Here is a 15,795-nt window from a genome sequence, read left to right on the forward strand (position 1 = left end):
TTTTAACAGTTATCCTCAGCAGTTGAGTGCATAGTCCTGTAACTACTTTCACTTTGTTCATTGTGGCCAGGTGCAGAAATATCTTGGTATGTTTTGTTGCCCTTTTGTTACAGATGCCGTGCGAATATCTTTCCCTGGAGACCATGGAGCGCTGGATTATCCGTGAGTTTTGTCTTGGTCTCACCTGCTATCTCCGCGTGCACTTGTGACTGGGTCAGGGTACTGCTGCCAAAACTTTCCAGTCTGTAAGTGCGGCCTCAAAAGATCTGTACTGCAGCGGCTGTAGGTGGGATGCTTTCCGAACAAAATTAGGGAAATGTTCTCCTGTTGCACTGCAGTTTGTTTTCTGTTTTTCCCATTATACGCCAGTTGGATACATTCGTCCTATTAGTTTCATGTAAAAGGACAATGACACACCCGTGTACCATACTTTCGCATGCTGAATACTATCAGGCAAATTATACGGCTCTTTCTACCTTCAGCTTCTAGGTCTGCTTCGTTCTCTCTATGCTTGTGCAAATATAGGCCTGCACAGTTCGAGGAGGACTGTTTTGACAGAAGAAGAATGAATTTGAAGTCTGCTGCCCCTTAATACCTCTCGAAGCAATGTGCACTTCTAATGCAAGTTTTCATGTGTGCCAAAGAGACGGAGGTATGAATACATGCCACATTTCAGATCCTTTTACATTATTAGCTATTGTTTTACCCTTTTCCCTCTACAAAGCCAGGGGTGAAAATGGCTTGGAAGTAAGGTCCTTCGGTTTCTCCAGCCATTCTGAGCATAGTTTTTTCGTACGTATGCAGCTTGTGGTGTATAAAGGATTAAAGAGTCATGTGATTCTCCGCCCCACCCCTTTCTCTGCCAGTGGGTTTCCTGCTGCTGCACCCGTACCTGCAACAGCCTCCTGCGCAGGCACTCTTCCTTCAGGCGCTTTCCAACGGCTGGGCCCTGACCCTGTTCCGGGACGAGCTGCTGGCAGTGCACCCATATGCGCAGCAGTTCTTCGAGGGGCTCAAAGGTCACGGCAAGCGGGCCTCCGAGGTCAAGGAGGCCCTGGGACAGGCTCTGCAGGCAGCGCCCCTCGTGCACCGTGAGCGCCGCAAGTTTCTCCGCTCTGCCCTCAAGGAGCTCGCTCTGGTCCTCGCCGAGCAGCCAGGGCTACTGGGACCCAAGGTACGTGATTTCTGTTCTAAATGCTGAGTGAAGTGCACATAAAAACTCACATGAAAGGGACGGCAGGCAGCGTTACGCAAAAGCTTCATGCGAACAGAAACGCAAGTGTCGCTTGCCTCATCTCTCGGACCTGCTGATCCTCTCTTCACTCGGAAGTGCATGCACGATCAGCCAATAGTATGGACACTGAGGTTAAGTCATTGCCGCTCATTTTGCACACTTTATTTTTTTTTACGTGTTAAATTTTGATTGTGCTTTGTGAATTGCAGCTCAAATTTAGCACTTTATACGAACTATGGTGAACGGCCAAGGATTTTACGCAGGTCTCATTGCAACCGAGAAAACAAAAGGTCACAGGACTACTAGAGTAGTGCAAGGAAACACATGTTAAACGCTTGAAATTAAGATTTGGTAGGTTGTAAAGAGTCCATATATACCCGCGGCAGCCCGTTAATAAAGATGAGCTCTTCCCCCTGTGTTAGCACCGCTGTCAGCTCACCCACGTATATCCCGCTTCATCGCTCAGGCGGCTGATCTCGGAACAGACGTGCTCGCGTCACGCGCTCGCCTTGATGCATCTCTCAAGAGCCATGAGCCACGCCGTCCCTATCGTTGCACCATATTTCCTTGTGTGTTCCTTACTTGTGATTTTTAGCTGAAAGGTACGAAACGGGGATTTTCTTCTTCGATCTTTGAACATTAGGTTTGCTAGCACTCTTTCGGCCCATATTTTAATCTCAGTCCTTCTAAAACTTGCTTCCTCTAAGAAGTTGAGCAGCAGTTAGGTAATCAGAGCAACTTGGGCTGCCTCAGGCTGTCGTGACTTTTCTGGCTCCTGGAAACCGAGGCCTCTAAAGGGGCAGTCCGCGTGGCTTCAGCATAGCACACAAGGTTCAACCTGCACGCACTCCGTGCAATCATTTTTAAATACCAAGTTCTTTTCAGCTGTTTTGAAGGCTCCGGAGGAATACCGCTGTTTTATTTTGTGTGTTCTTGCAAAATACTTCAATTCTTGCAATTGTTATCATCATTGTTGCATTCGCAAATAGTTTTGCTGCATACTGTGCCAGCAACTCAGAGCGGCAGCGTTTTTCGCGTTGCTGTCGGTTCCGTGCTGTGACGGAACGAACAATGATTGTTTTGCCATGCTGTCTCGTCGCGTCGCTCTCTTTTTCACTCACATGTAGCTCAATCTTAATCCTTTGAAGGTATTTAGCCCTAAATGTACGGCGGCGGTTTTCCCTCTTGCAAGGTCTTTGCCGTACCGATACGATTTCAATCTTCCGTTTGAAATTTCACGCCCTAATGAGGATACGTGCTCACTGGGAGGTGCTCCCACCTCCTAGGACTTACAAGAAGCGCTTGAAATTTATTGCGCTGCCTTCTTGTGAAGGTAAACAGAAGTGATTCCTAGCTTCAGCGTGTCGCCCGGTCTGCCTCAACACCCTTGCGTGGTTTCGGCTTCGCCGCATGGTCGCAACGGAGGCACGCGAAACTTGATTTTTATCTTTATGGCCACTCCTTTGCAGGGGCCACAGAACCTGATCTCCATCTCATTTGGGCTGCTGTTAGCTTGTTTATCATTGACGCTTACGAAGTATCCCTATTCTCCTTGTTTATTGAGCTTTCTGAGGTTCCTGAGTTTGCAGTGTCGAGCAACGTTGACTCCAAATTACGGCTCCTAATATTTTTCTACAACTTTTCCTTGACATTACTCTTATTGAAGTTTCAAAATCCACACTAATGTACAGTAGAACCCTGCTATAGTAAACTCGGATATAGTAAAAACTGTACATTTCCTCCCCTTTATAGTAAAGACGCTTTTGGTAAAAAGTGGTTTTAGTAAAGTGCGCCTGGCCACGGCAATGACTCTCACAATATGACATCATCGCCCGCGCACTACCTAAAATCGCGAGGCAAAGATTTTTTGTACTTGAAAACAAAAAAATAACACGGTGTTCGTTTAAGTGTGCTTTACCACCATGCTTAGCAGTGTTCAGGAAAAGCCTGGTTTACGGAGGTCTTGAAGCTGTGAGGGAAAGCACGCAGCGCGTAGGAAAGAAAAAAAAAGTAAAGCTGTCTACAAAAGTAATGCCGAAAGTTGGGCGAGTTGGTTAACATTCATGATGGATAATAGCGCAAAAGTACACGAAGGACGGAAGGAAGTAAGACACGGACAAGCGCTAACTCGCAACTCAGGAGTGGCGAGTTAGTGCTTGTCCGTATCTTACTTCCTTCCGTCCTTCATGTACTTTCGCGCTATTTTCCGTCATGAATGTCTACAAACATGGAAAGGAGGTGGTACGACCCCTTCAGAAAGTAAAGGAGAGTAAAAGTGCAGCAAGAAATAGGTAAGGGGAAGAAATGGGCGAACATTCACTGCACTGTGCAGCACGAAGCATCAGGCAGCGGAGGCAAGAAGTGGAGGTGCAGCGAATGCGGTTTTGTAACACTTGACTGCCACGCACATTTTTCATTTATTGCCTTTTAAGAGATAGAAACAGTAAAAAGTGACACCACGCTCATGCAAAGCTTTGGTTTTCAGATTAAATCGAACTTGGTTGCATTTGTAGCACGTTGTCCTCATGCTTAAGAGGTACTTCCACAAGGTGTAAAAAATTTCCACAAGCAGAGATGATAAAAGTTAGATGGAAGGTATTTCAGAGTTTTCCTTTTTTTTCATAAGCAACAAGAAGTTTTTAGTAAGGGCCTATTTAACTACCAGACAGCATCTTCAGGACCATGTCATCACCAACAACTGATATACCAGTAAAGATCCTGATATAGTAAATATTTTTACTGGTCCCAGTGACTTTACTATAAAGGTGTTCTACTGTAATTTAAACATCTGGAAAATTTTATAAAAGAAAGAAAAATCGACCCTCAAAGTGTTAAACACGAGATTTAGTTGCTGGTAGTGCCATTGGATGGCAGTAATGTGAATTATGGTTACGTGAACACAAGATGGTATTAGGTGCACCACACATTTCTGTATTGCTCGTGAAAATAATGATTAAAAAATTGTTGATTTTTATGCTGTGCACAAAAATGAGCACTAATAGTAAATTGTCTTCTACTACAGCGAGCTTCCTGAAAAAGAAAAGAAAAAAAACCTAATTTGGGAATCTTGTGCAGAATGACCCACTTCATGCGTCAATTTCAGCTCGAAAAGATGTCCAATTTTTATTTCCCCTCCCATGCATCCACACTGCATTCTTGAATTCAAGAAGAAAGGAAATTTGAAAACGAAAGTTATTTCTGTACTCATACGCACTCCTGTTGGTGGTACACCAGTCTGTTACAATTGCTGCTCTCTCTTCCGTCACGCTTCCTTACACATGCTCCCACCTACACAGTGCTCTGGTTCTGAGTTGCTAGCACCATCTCTTGGTCTCCACTTTTTCATTTTCATTTTAGTACCTTAAAGGCCCCTAAAAAGGGGTGTTATATAAGGGGTGGCAAGAGTAAGAATACATAATCACAATAACAGGAAAGTTTTGACATTTTCATTGAACTCTGGTGCCTTCATGGATGTGTGAGCAACCCCATTCAGAGTTAACAGCATTGCTTTTGCTTTCCTGTGTTGTAATCAAAAGATGCCACATTTGCCTGCATGGCATTTGTAGTTTTGCATCCATGGAGGTAACAAAAAAGTAAAGTGTGACATAGCATAATTTTTTTTTCATTATGTCTCTTGCGAATTTGAGTGAAGATATTTCACTGCTCGCTAAATCCATTTCACTGATGTTTTACATCATTTCATGGCTATTTCGGGCAGGGTGAATTGGCCTCCTTGTCATAACAGCTGTCATAGGGTGTCTAGCAACCGGGAAAACCGCGATAGTCAGGGAAATTTTATGCACCGGGAAAAATCAGGGAAATGTCAGGGAAACCATCAAAAATTTTGCCAAGTTAGGGAAAATGGCACAATATATTCTGCAGTGCATTTTAAGTTTAAGCTGACACACAGCAAGTATGTTATTCATGCAGATTATTTTTTTTCTTGTGCTGAGCACACGGTCTCCAAAATTCCACAAAATTCCTCTTTTCGGGTGGCATTTCGTGGCTACCGTGACGTTTTGAAAGCAAATTTTATCGCATTTCCTGATCAAATTCAGCCTTAATAATTTGAGTGTAGGAAACTTCGGCATCAGTAGCCTTCGGCAGTGAACAGAAAGCATTAACTGCAGGCTGGCGGCGAGATCATAAATCTTTTGAATGAACATGTGTTAACAGTAAAAATGCCAATGTCATTCAGTTAATATATGAAACAAATGCTCCGAGCATGACATAATTGAATTGTCCATTCACGATTGGGAAGAAAATCCTGACTGAAAGCTCCAGTGACTGCTGATAAAAAGTAAAGGGGACTTCTTTTTCTCACAAAAATCTATTGGTCATCAAATTAATTAATGTAAAACAGAATTTTTTAGTTTTTATACAGAGTACTGTTAGCTTTGTAAAAGGCCATAAGGCAATAGTGGGGGAAATGGAGGGGAGTGCACAATGCTTATACATGCTTACAAATACAACAAAATTTTTCAAACACGTTTTAGGAATGTTTTAACCCTGGTAACAATATTAAAACATCTGTACCAAATGAAATATGTTATATTCGTTATAGACACATATAAATTGCAGATTTTATGGAAGATACAGACACAATCTTGCAGGCATATAAAATACATGCATGTGATAAGAAAAACAAATTGCCACACACAGATATACGAACACTTTTCACAAACATCTTTACAAATTCTGCATTAAATGATCTATGTGCAGGGAATTTCAGTCAGATTGAAAGAACTAATTACATAAAAAAAAATAGCAGATGAAGCAAAAAGATGCGTCGTATGATTAAAACTAATTTAGGTGTACATTGGAAACAACAATAATTGCAGAAGTTTCTACATTGCTGATTGTGAATTGATTTTGATCATCCTGGGCTAATCATTCTCAGCCGTATGCTGAGGGAATGGCATCATGTAACAAAGTTACACAGCTACGAGAAGATAAAAATAATTTGCTGTGTTCGGTTTTAGAAGACTGCACAAAGCGTAAATGCAGAAACATGGAGAAATACATAACACCCCACATAGAACTGCCCTTTTCATCAGGACAAAGCCCGTCTTGCCTATGTGTTGTGGGGAAAGATTTCCACTCGTTCTTCTCAAAGTCGGCTTTCCCCCCCCACGGTAGTTACTCTAGCTATCATGAGATGGCGCCGGTGCCGATGGTTGGCATTTAACTATCGAGAGATGGCGCCAGCGTCGCGGCAGCACAGGCGCCATGGCTGGTCTTGTCACTGCTTTCTTCAGCTAGGGAACTCGACGTGAGCAGACGCACCCTTGGGCGACTCCTCAGTCACCGGCAAGGCGGAGGCCTCGCGGGACTTTTCTCGCCTGCTCACCTTGTCCGGTGTTACAATGTGGCTTATGCCTGGTTATCGCACGGCTGCCATCAGTTGCTACATGCGGGTTGCGGCCCCATTGGTAGCGTTAGCTTGGCGGCTCCGTAGCTCGGCGGACGGCATCAACGATCCCGGCAAAGACGAGGCATTGACAAACAAAACAAAGTTTGATACAGCATCTCGTAGGAACGGGCAGAGAAGCAGGCTCGGAGAAAAAACTGACACGCGTCGCCGCTGCGACGTCTCCTGTCACTTTGTAGTAGTCTCTCTCGCAGTGGAACTAACTGCCTCTGCTTTTTATACGCTCGTAAGTTCAGAGGTAAAGGGAGAAATTCATGTCCGAGCAAGCTGTATGACTCAGTCTGGGTGTCGTGATAGAAATTTCCTCCATCTCCTGCAGACGGGTGAGGGCGACGCTCTCTCCCTTGAGCGCCGGCTTGGCCAGCGTTTGCACACACACGCGTGCACACACATTTGGCACGTGTGAATTCGACACGCCGAAACACGTTCATGGAAGGAAGCGTGGGCGGCCGATTGCACGGCGCTGAAATGGCCAAAATGCTCGCTACTTTGACTGATGCTACGTTGTGGCCGCTTCAGCTGTCACACATGGCGGTGGCGAATCGTAACACCGGCCTCGCAGCTTATCCCCTGCTCTAGCATGGGCGAACACTCGCCCATAGCCCTGCTGGTGAGTTGGACGACCTAGATTCATTAGCGTCTTATATTGCTAGCTGGCGTTGTTATTTCAGCAATAAATGCCTGTTTGTTGTCAGCATGTGTTGTCCCTTTGCTCCCAAGAGCACGGCCTGCAGTGGTCGGCATGCACTCAGTAGCGCACTCGATCACTGGGTGGAGTCGGTGGTTTTGACTGTCAGCCGCAAATAAGCAGGGAAAACACATTTATCCCCCTATTACAAACCCGCATCTGCCTCCGTACGTGGGGCTCGAACCCGCTACCCTGAGATCAAGAGCTCATGCTCTGATGTGGGTATACACGTATATCCCACTGTCCTTCCTAACCAGCGATGAGCGCGGCCGTCACGAGACGACCACAGCATCGCACTGGTAACTTAGGGAAGGGTGCATCCCAAGCGCAAGGAGGAACTAATTGTTTCTCATAGTTGGGTCCCGAGAAGCAACCGATTACTTGTCGGTATGCAATACCGCGAGGGATAAAACCGAGGTGCTCGTGATGTGAAGGCCACTCTTGCCTCGCCTGCACCCGGAGACCCTCGACATACTAGCCTGCCCTTCCCGGACCTGCCGTGGCCGCAACTCGCTTTCCCCGCCGGCTGTGCATAATGTAACCCTATATCTTGGCACCCAACATCAGACCTGCTCATGGAACATTGGAAGACTGTTTGTTCGGGGCAAAGGACTTTCTTTGTCCGGACATAAGTGCATAGGCCTAGAGTGAATTTTGATCACTAGGCCCTATGGCATGCTTTCTTGAGTGCGAGGTGACTTCCGCTGCAGCATGTTTGTACTTTTCGACATGCTCAACGCCTTTCTTTTTTACCCTTTGGAAAACTTCTTTCAATTTGAGGACAATGTGGTCACATTGAGGGAGTGCAAGGCCTAGCGCTCGCTGAGTTGCCGGCCTGAAGCAAGTGAGTACGGAAGCTACGTGGGTGGTCCGAGTTCTCTTGTTCCTATTTTCTCTTCTGTCTCTTTTGCGACTCCAGGAGTCGCAGGCTCTGGGGGCTGAGTGGCCTGGGGCCACGGATGCTGCCAGAGCCCGCAATTTTTTTTTGAAGATGGTATATTAAACTGAAACCATGTAAAGCGAGCCTTCCACACACATTATTTGCTTGAGACGAATGCTTTGAGTGGATTGAATTCCAAACATTTGGGTCAAATGGAATGTTGAATATGGGACTGCTCAACAGAATATTAGATTACGAGTAGAAAATATACTGTGCAGGCTTACAAGAGACCAAGGATACCAGAGTACTTTTGACTCGTATTCTTTGTTGTGATACCCTTTCCTTTTTTCTTTGTTTCATTGTCTTTGACTCTGTGGGACAAATGCAGTTCTGCGCTGCAACCTCCTTTACCTCCTGCGTATCTTCTTGCAGGCATTGTATGTGCTGATGGGACTCTCCCTGGCTCGCGACGAAGTGTGCTGGCTCGTGCGGCACAACGAGCTGGGCCCACCATCCCGTGCTCCTGGGCGGTCGCGTAGCCTACAGGGCGAGGACCTGCTCGACCGACAGCTTCCCGAGCTCTTGTTCCACATGGAGGAGCTTCGTGGACTCCTCCGCAAGTACAGCCAGGTGAGTGAAGGCTGACGGTTCCTCTGTCAAAGCTTCACGGGTTAGTGGCCGGTTTTGCATTTCCTTGTGAAGAATTTTTGGCTGGCTCAGCTAAGGAACTCAGGTGAAGGTGGTACCGTTGCACTTTTTTCTTTATTACTTTCTTCCCACAACAGGACTAAGTAAGGTGGCACATTTCCCTTGGCTTCTTTGGCTTATGTTTGCCCCTTTTGATTCTCTACCCTACTGTCTTCTGGGCATATTTTCATTTTAGAGATGGAGGGCTAGTGGTGGCTGCTGTATGCACCATTTTACAAGGAAATCGAAGCATGGGAAGAGCCTCCATATCGGCTACATTTGGACAGGTGCTCTCCTAACATACACCATTTCCTGCCTGATGCCACCTTTGTGAAAATGGGGAATGCTATGCTGAAGAGAATGCAAGGCAAGAGAAGGGTCATGAAAATGCCAGTGATCAGAATGATGTTTTCTGTAGTAAACAGCTCCATCTTACATGTAACGTGACATGGTAGAACGAAAGGAAGAAGATGGTTTGCACGGTATGAAAAAGAGCTGAACAAGAGTAAATGGGGTACGCCTCAGTCTGGGATGAAGACAAGTCCACTTGTCGAAACGTTGGCTCATCTGCGAACTGAGGCGTACCCCATTTACCTTTGTTCAGTTCTTTTTCATAATGTAACGTGACATAGCACTCATTACTGGATTCTCCCCTCACACAAGGTGGGGCAACGTTTATCAGTTTGTTTCAATGCATTTGTGTTAGAATGCCCGTTTTTGCAAAATGCTTGGAATTAGCACTGTCTTTGGAATTTGTGTCGTCATATGAAGCCACCACCTGCCAGGCCTGGAAAGTGCATCTTCCACCTGTGACAACCCACCTGCCACCCACGTAAAATAAAATCCCGTTAATTCAGCAAATCGGATAATTTGTTAACATGGAAGACGGGCTAGTTGGTCTTGGTACGACGAATGCATATTTTCAGCGCAAAAAAAAAAAACACAGGACGAAGAAAGGAGACAGACGCAGGATGAATGCTGAATTTCATCTGACGACTTATGTCAAGAGCATTAAATATATATATATACAACAAGGGTCTGATAACACCATCACACAAGCGCATACCCCATACATTCGCGTCCGCTACAAGGACGCCAGAATTACCTGGGTGCATGCGTCCTACTGCTCAGATATCGCAACTCTTTTGGCCATAAAAATACAGAAGCAGTGCTAATGCAGTTATTGCCTTCGTTATGTATTTGAAGGGCCTCAAAACTTCTCTGTGATTCTGCTGCTTGCAGCGGCACAGCACACGTCTGTTGCTCAACGCTTGTAGTAATAAAATAACAAAACTGTTTCCAACATTGCATCCCTTTTTCTTTCTAGAATCGAACCATGCGAGATTTGCAACCCTTTATGGTGCCATTTATTTTTCATTGTTCCTGGTAATTATAGGGTGCTAATTAAGTCTATCCTGAGAAATGAGCGACCTATCTTAAAAGCAATTAAAGTTTTGAAATCAGCACAAAACTCTAAGCAAAGGTGTGCATTTTGATTAAATTTGGTACAGAAACAAATAAATATTACAAGAGTTCAACGCTGCTGAACCAAATACTGAGCAAAAGCATCAGCTGCGGGGGACCGAACGTTCTTCTTCTCTTCTTCTTTCTTTTTCTTCTCTTTTTCTTTTTCTTCTTCAGCCCACATATAAAGCCCCGCTTTAACCGAGCCGTATGAACGCACCTTAGTGGCCTATAGGGGTAACGTGAATGCCAGGGTCCTAGCTGGCCGATTCTGACTCGTATGGCTGACGGCGTGAGCCAGGGCCCGATTTATCCAACTGTATGACGTCACTCCATCTGTAGCGCTCCTCGCGGAAGGAGCGGGAGTTAGGCCGCCGTTGGTGTGCACCACCTCACATGGCTGACGGCGAGAGTTGGGCCCTCGGTTTTTGCGGCAGATGGCATGACGTCACACCAGGGGTGAAGCTAAAGGTCAATGGTATGCACCGCCTCGCTACACTGAAGGCTTGAAAGTGCAGGTAGTATTGCTTTCGCAATAAAATGTTTATTCTGAGAGTAGCCTCTCCCCTTAATTTGAACGTGTCCTATGGCCTTTTGAAGGCCGTATTAACTATAGTTTACGCTGAGCATCTGTTCCAGCCGGGTTCCAGTCATCCAGTCATTGTCATCCGCATGGAGGAACTCATCGACGTTCAGGCCATCTGCGATGCAGTTGTCGCTGGCACGAAGCGCACCCCATGCGTTGGTCACAGATTGCAGCACCTCGGTGGCAGCAGTATTATTGTCACGTTTGCTTTTGGGCAAATCTGCACGTGATGCCTGGATGCTTGCGAATCCCGCATGCTTAAACAGTTCTCAGACACGGCTGGAAACGTCGCAACCCATGCAGTGATCAGCATCTCAAGGCCATGAACAAGTTTACATTGGTGGGATGCTTGAGACTGAGGTTCAGTAGCAGACGCTGAATAAGCTTCTCTGTGTAGGCACATTTTGTGCTCCGCATGACACCTCGTATGACACGGAAGTGCGATTTGTGTAAAAAAATAAAGAGCCGCGCGTTTGTGAGCTCCATCTCCTCAACGTGAGGGCCACTGCAGCTGTCTAGGAAAGGCCTACCTACATGCCTGCCTTTTGCATGTTGGCATCAAAGGCCTAGCGCCATCCGGAAAAGATAGATCGGGTCATTCAAGCCTTCTGGTTTGCAATGTACTGGATGGACAGCGTGCGCAGCGGGGCTTCTTGCTTGCTTCGGCCGATGACAAGAAGTGGTTGTACTTCTGTGCCGTCCATGTTCAAGCAAACAAAATTACCACTTGTTTCTTACTGTGCTTTCTTCCATAGCACTTTTGGACCTTTCCAAGTCCAGAGTCCTTGAAGGAAGCATTTGATAAAACAAGCCCGTCTTGTCCTCGTTTTAGGCATTGGAGGGCTTGTACTGAACTGGTATTTCTTTGTTAGTCAGCAGCCACGACGACGTTATCATCGGGTCATCACCTGCCGCTTCTCCAGAAAATACCTTTGCCACAATGTCGTAGCAGGCTTTAAAGTTTCTTAACCATCCTGCGCTAGCTCTAAACTGGTTATGCCCAGGTATGCAGGTGAAATTCAGCGCCTTCTGCTGAAGCACTTTGCCAGACAGTGGCACTTTGCTTACACACTGTTCACAAAACCAGGCGAACACCACCTTGTCGACATCCGGGAAGGTGGCAGCCGTCACTGTTTTGTTTCGCGCTGGAGCGCCATTCTTGAGCGCTCCAAGAATAGCGGCCTTACTTTTCAAAATGGTAGAGAGCGAGCTCCACGGAATTCCAAACTCGTCGGTGATATGCATCCTCCTGCCTTTTTCCACTTAGGCAATAATAGCAGCCTTATCTTGCAGTGACAAAAATTTCTGCTTTTTGGCTAGCGGATTCATCTTTTCAATCGAAAAGACATGTACCAATTACCACACCCATGTACACGCGCAAAGAACACACGTGTTCCACTATGTGTTAGCCCTAGCCTAAAGGCTCTACAGTCGAGTTTACTTATTACAGTATTCAAGTTCCACGAAAATTTTATTGTTATAGCCTTGTTAAATAAGGATTGCATGAAAAGAAGCATGACAACTGTATAGGGGTGTCATAGATGGCAAGTGTCATGCGAACTCTGCCGAGGCATCATTTTGGTGGCCCTGATAGGGGCCTTGCAAAAGATACGAAAAATATGAAAAGAAAGCTTTAGAAATCCCAAAGAAACGCCGAGGTGAAATTGCCACAAGCATCTCACCACATAGGTACTTCTCGCTGGCTTGCACGACAAAACCCCATGTCCTTCAGCCTTGCTTACCTCGTGGAAGTTTGCCGACATCCTTCTCCAAGGCATTCAGGTACTACACGTTGTGCAGCTGAAGGTCCCTCGCAAAAACGAAGCCCCGGAAGGACTGAATTAACTGCAGGGCCTCCTGTGAGGACAACTTTGAGGCAGCCTGCCCTACCACATCATCACTGCCGTCGTCGTCACTGTTTGATTCAAGCACATTCGCGACGATCGCCTGGTGAGAAGTTCTGATGTTACAAATGTGTCGTCCGCATGCAGAAGCTCTTCGAGTCGTGGAACATCCTCGTTGACTGTGGACCAAAGTTCTGGCATCACTTCGTCTGTGGGAACTTCACAGGCTTCATCTTAAGTAACTCCTGCCTCGGACAAAGCACTCTTTCCTAAAGCAGTTCCACACCGTAGAAGCGCCAACTTCGGACTACGCACCAAATATAAACTGCACGGCCATCAGCAGATTTATTTTCAAGTCTGGTTGCTCCCTGCTTCTCGTCCACGTGGCCACGTCCGTCAGCAAGACTGACTTGCTCAGGGCGCGGCAACGATACATCACCCTAAAATTGGCAATACGCCAGCATCTATGGGCTGCAGGTCTGCCATCGTGTTCGGAGGCAGGGAAAAAAACTTCCACTTTTGAGAGCTTGGGCGTGGTGTGGTGGGCACTACAATTACCCAGGACCAGCGCCACCTTCCTCTTCAATCGCTCGATGCGCTGATGAAACTACAACAACCACTCGCAAAAAACGTTTTCGCATCATTTGTGCCTTGCGATTGTTATGGTAGCGTACTGGTATCCTGGCAACACTGCAGAAGCAGCGGGGGTTTTTTGACTACCCAATGACAAATGCTGGGTACGTGTCGCTCCCGTCCATGTTGGTGCACAAAAGCACAGTGAGGCGCAGCTTGCTGTTTTTGCTGCCCTTGCACGTATCTCCTTTCAGTGCACGCATCTTGGAGGACAAAATCTGGAAAAACAGCCCCGTTTTATCGCCATTGTATACGTCGACATCAACATGGTTGTCGAGGATGTGGGGCAGCGTTTCCTGCAGCCACTTCTCCTTCGCCTCCACATCAAGCGGAAGCTACATTACCGGTGGCGGCATTGTAGAGAATGCCGTGCCTCTCTTTGAAGCACTGTATCCAGCCACCACCTGGTTGAAAGTCCACATTGTTAATCAGCAGGGCAAACTGCTTCGCCTTTGTGGCCATAATCGGCCTGGTGATAAGCAAGTTCTGGGCATCGGCACCAAGCAGCTACTCATAGAGGGCCTCCTCCACCTCCTTATGAACCAATTTTTTTTACCCTCACACGCAGGCTGCTAGCAGGCTCCTACTCTCGACACCAGGCGCCATCTGTCGGGCACGCACGCCCAGGAAACTGCGGGTCGCGTGGGTGCCTTGCAGTGAATGTGGGTTCTGTTGTTAACGCGCTCTACCACCTATGCATGTGTATGTGTGCTGTGCATTGCTACTCATATTTGTCCCTCTTCCAGAGAGTGCTGCAGCAGTTCGAAGCGCACTGTTCCCCCGATGATGCAATATGTGAGGGTAGTCTACCATGCATGGCACCGCATGCTCCTCGCCTCTTGCAACATGGACGCCACCGGCTCAGCCGACTTCACCCGCTCGCATTGATGTCTACGGGGTACCACTACTCTGGCTGTTTTGTTTAACCTCCTTGTGCCGAACGCAGCACACAATTCCCTTACTGCAGCTCTTTGCTAAATCTTTAGATAGTCCTGGTTAAGCCTAGCCAAGCTACCTTGAATATGAAAATAGTCATTGGCACTTGTCACCCAGACCAGCTTTGGGTGCCAGCTTACAGCGTATCATGTGGGAACACTCTAAATGGCAACGAAAACCATGCTAGGGCTTGCCCGCAGCAATGTAGCGGCTGGGAAAATGCAGTACTGGGCAACACAGCAGTGAGTAAACTCTACAGTATTGGCTTACTTGCACTTACGTTATGCACGGTAGCAGTTTGACAAGGGGGTGTTCTACTGTGAACTCAAAATCTGTGCACTGACCATAGCTTAATCCAGTGCAGAAAGACAGACTTGTTGAGCAATTTTGTTCTCAGTGTCGAAATATCCCGGAGAAGTGGCTTTTTTTTTAACAGCTCACAAGCCTCACATCGAGCTTGTTGTAGGTACCTCGAAGAGGAGTGAAATAATTAAATATATTAGCCACACCATTTTCAAACCTTGGTAGCAAATGTACAATGCTAGTTGCGTTCCGAAGCGGGTGATTTGAGGGATCTGAAATTGTATTTGTCAGACATTTTTGCTCGCCAGTCAGCTCTTGCTGCTTTGAATCTCATTTCATCTGGGGCCTGTGCAGGTGGTGCAGCTGTACTATGTGCAGTACCTGAACGGCTTCGATGCGCCAGCTCTTGAGGCAGCGCTGCAAGGCGTCCCGGGGATCCCCGAGGAGGATGCAGCGCTGCTGTCGGCAGCCTGCTCGACGGCGCGTGCCTTGACTCCGCCGAGCACTGACAACCCTGTGCCACCCGACCTGCGGGGACTGCGGCTGGACTGGTGTCGCCTGCAGGTGCACGCCTGCGCCCAGCGCCACGCTTGGAATTTGCGCGAGCGGCCCCACCTTGCGGCACTCATGAACACCTTGGTGTTCCACACCAAGATGGTGGACTTCCTTGACCGGCTGCTCGTGGAGACTTCTGACCTCTCCATCTTCTGGTGCGGGAAACAGCGTGTCTCGTTGGCTGGAATGATCTTTTCATGATGTCCACTTTTTGTGAGGCCTGTGATCAAACCATCAGAGTGTTTTTTCTTTCGCTGTGTTTGCTTCCAGTCCTGTAACATAGCAGTTCCCAGCCATAGATATCCTGGGGACTGACCCTTTGTGGACCGGCCGAAGCTATTTGGGGGGAGAAGGGGGTGAGAAGGTGTATAACACTTGTGCCGCTTGAAATAGGTGCCTTCTTTTGTTTGTTGCCTGGCAAAGAAGGGTTTAAGGATGGCGTGAACCTAGTGATAGGGCGAACGCTGCTAGTGTTGCAGCAAATTTTTCCGTGGGCACCTGGATTTAACGTGCCAGCGGCGCAATGTTCGAACAAATCTTTTGTACTAGCAACT

The 15,795-nt window shown here is 47.0% G+C and overlaps 1 protein-coding gene across 1 annotated transcript in view; it reads left to right on the forward strand.

Moving 5' to 3' along the window:
• The window catches only part of Hem (Nck associated protein 1 Hem), a 99,668-nt gene that overhangs the window by 25,015 nt on the left and 58,858 nt on the right, over positions 1–15,795 (forward strand). The window contains exons 7-10 of the mRNA XM_084576151.1: positions 114–162; positions 867–1,174; positions 8,666–8,863; positions 15,041–15,396. Of these exons, the coding sequence (XP_084432277.1) occupies positions 114–162; positions 867–1,174; positions 8,666–8,863; positions 15,041–15,396 (911 nt within the window). The remainder of the gene's footprint in view (positions 1–113; positions 163–866; positions 1,175–8,665; positions 8,864–15,040; positions 15,397–15,795) is intronic.

The sequence above is a fragment of the Amblyomma maculatum genome, chromosome 8, assembly GCF_055883805.1.
Source record: "Amblyomma maculatum isolate TAMU_Amacu chromosome 8, ASM5588380v1, whole genome shotgun sequence".
NCBI lineage: Eukaryota > Metazoa > Arthropoda > Arachnida > Ixodida > Ixodidae > Amblyomma > Amblyomma maculatum.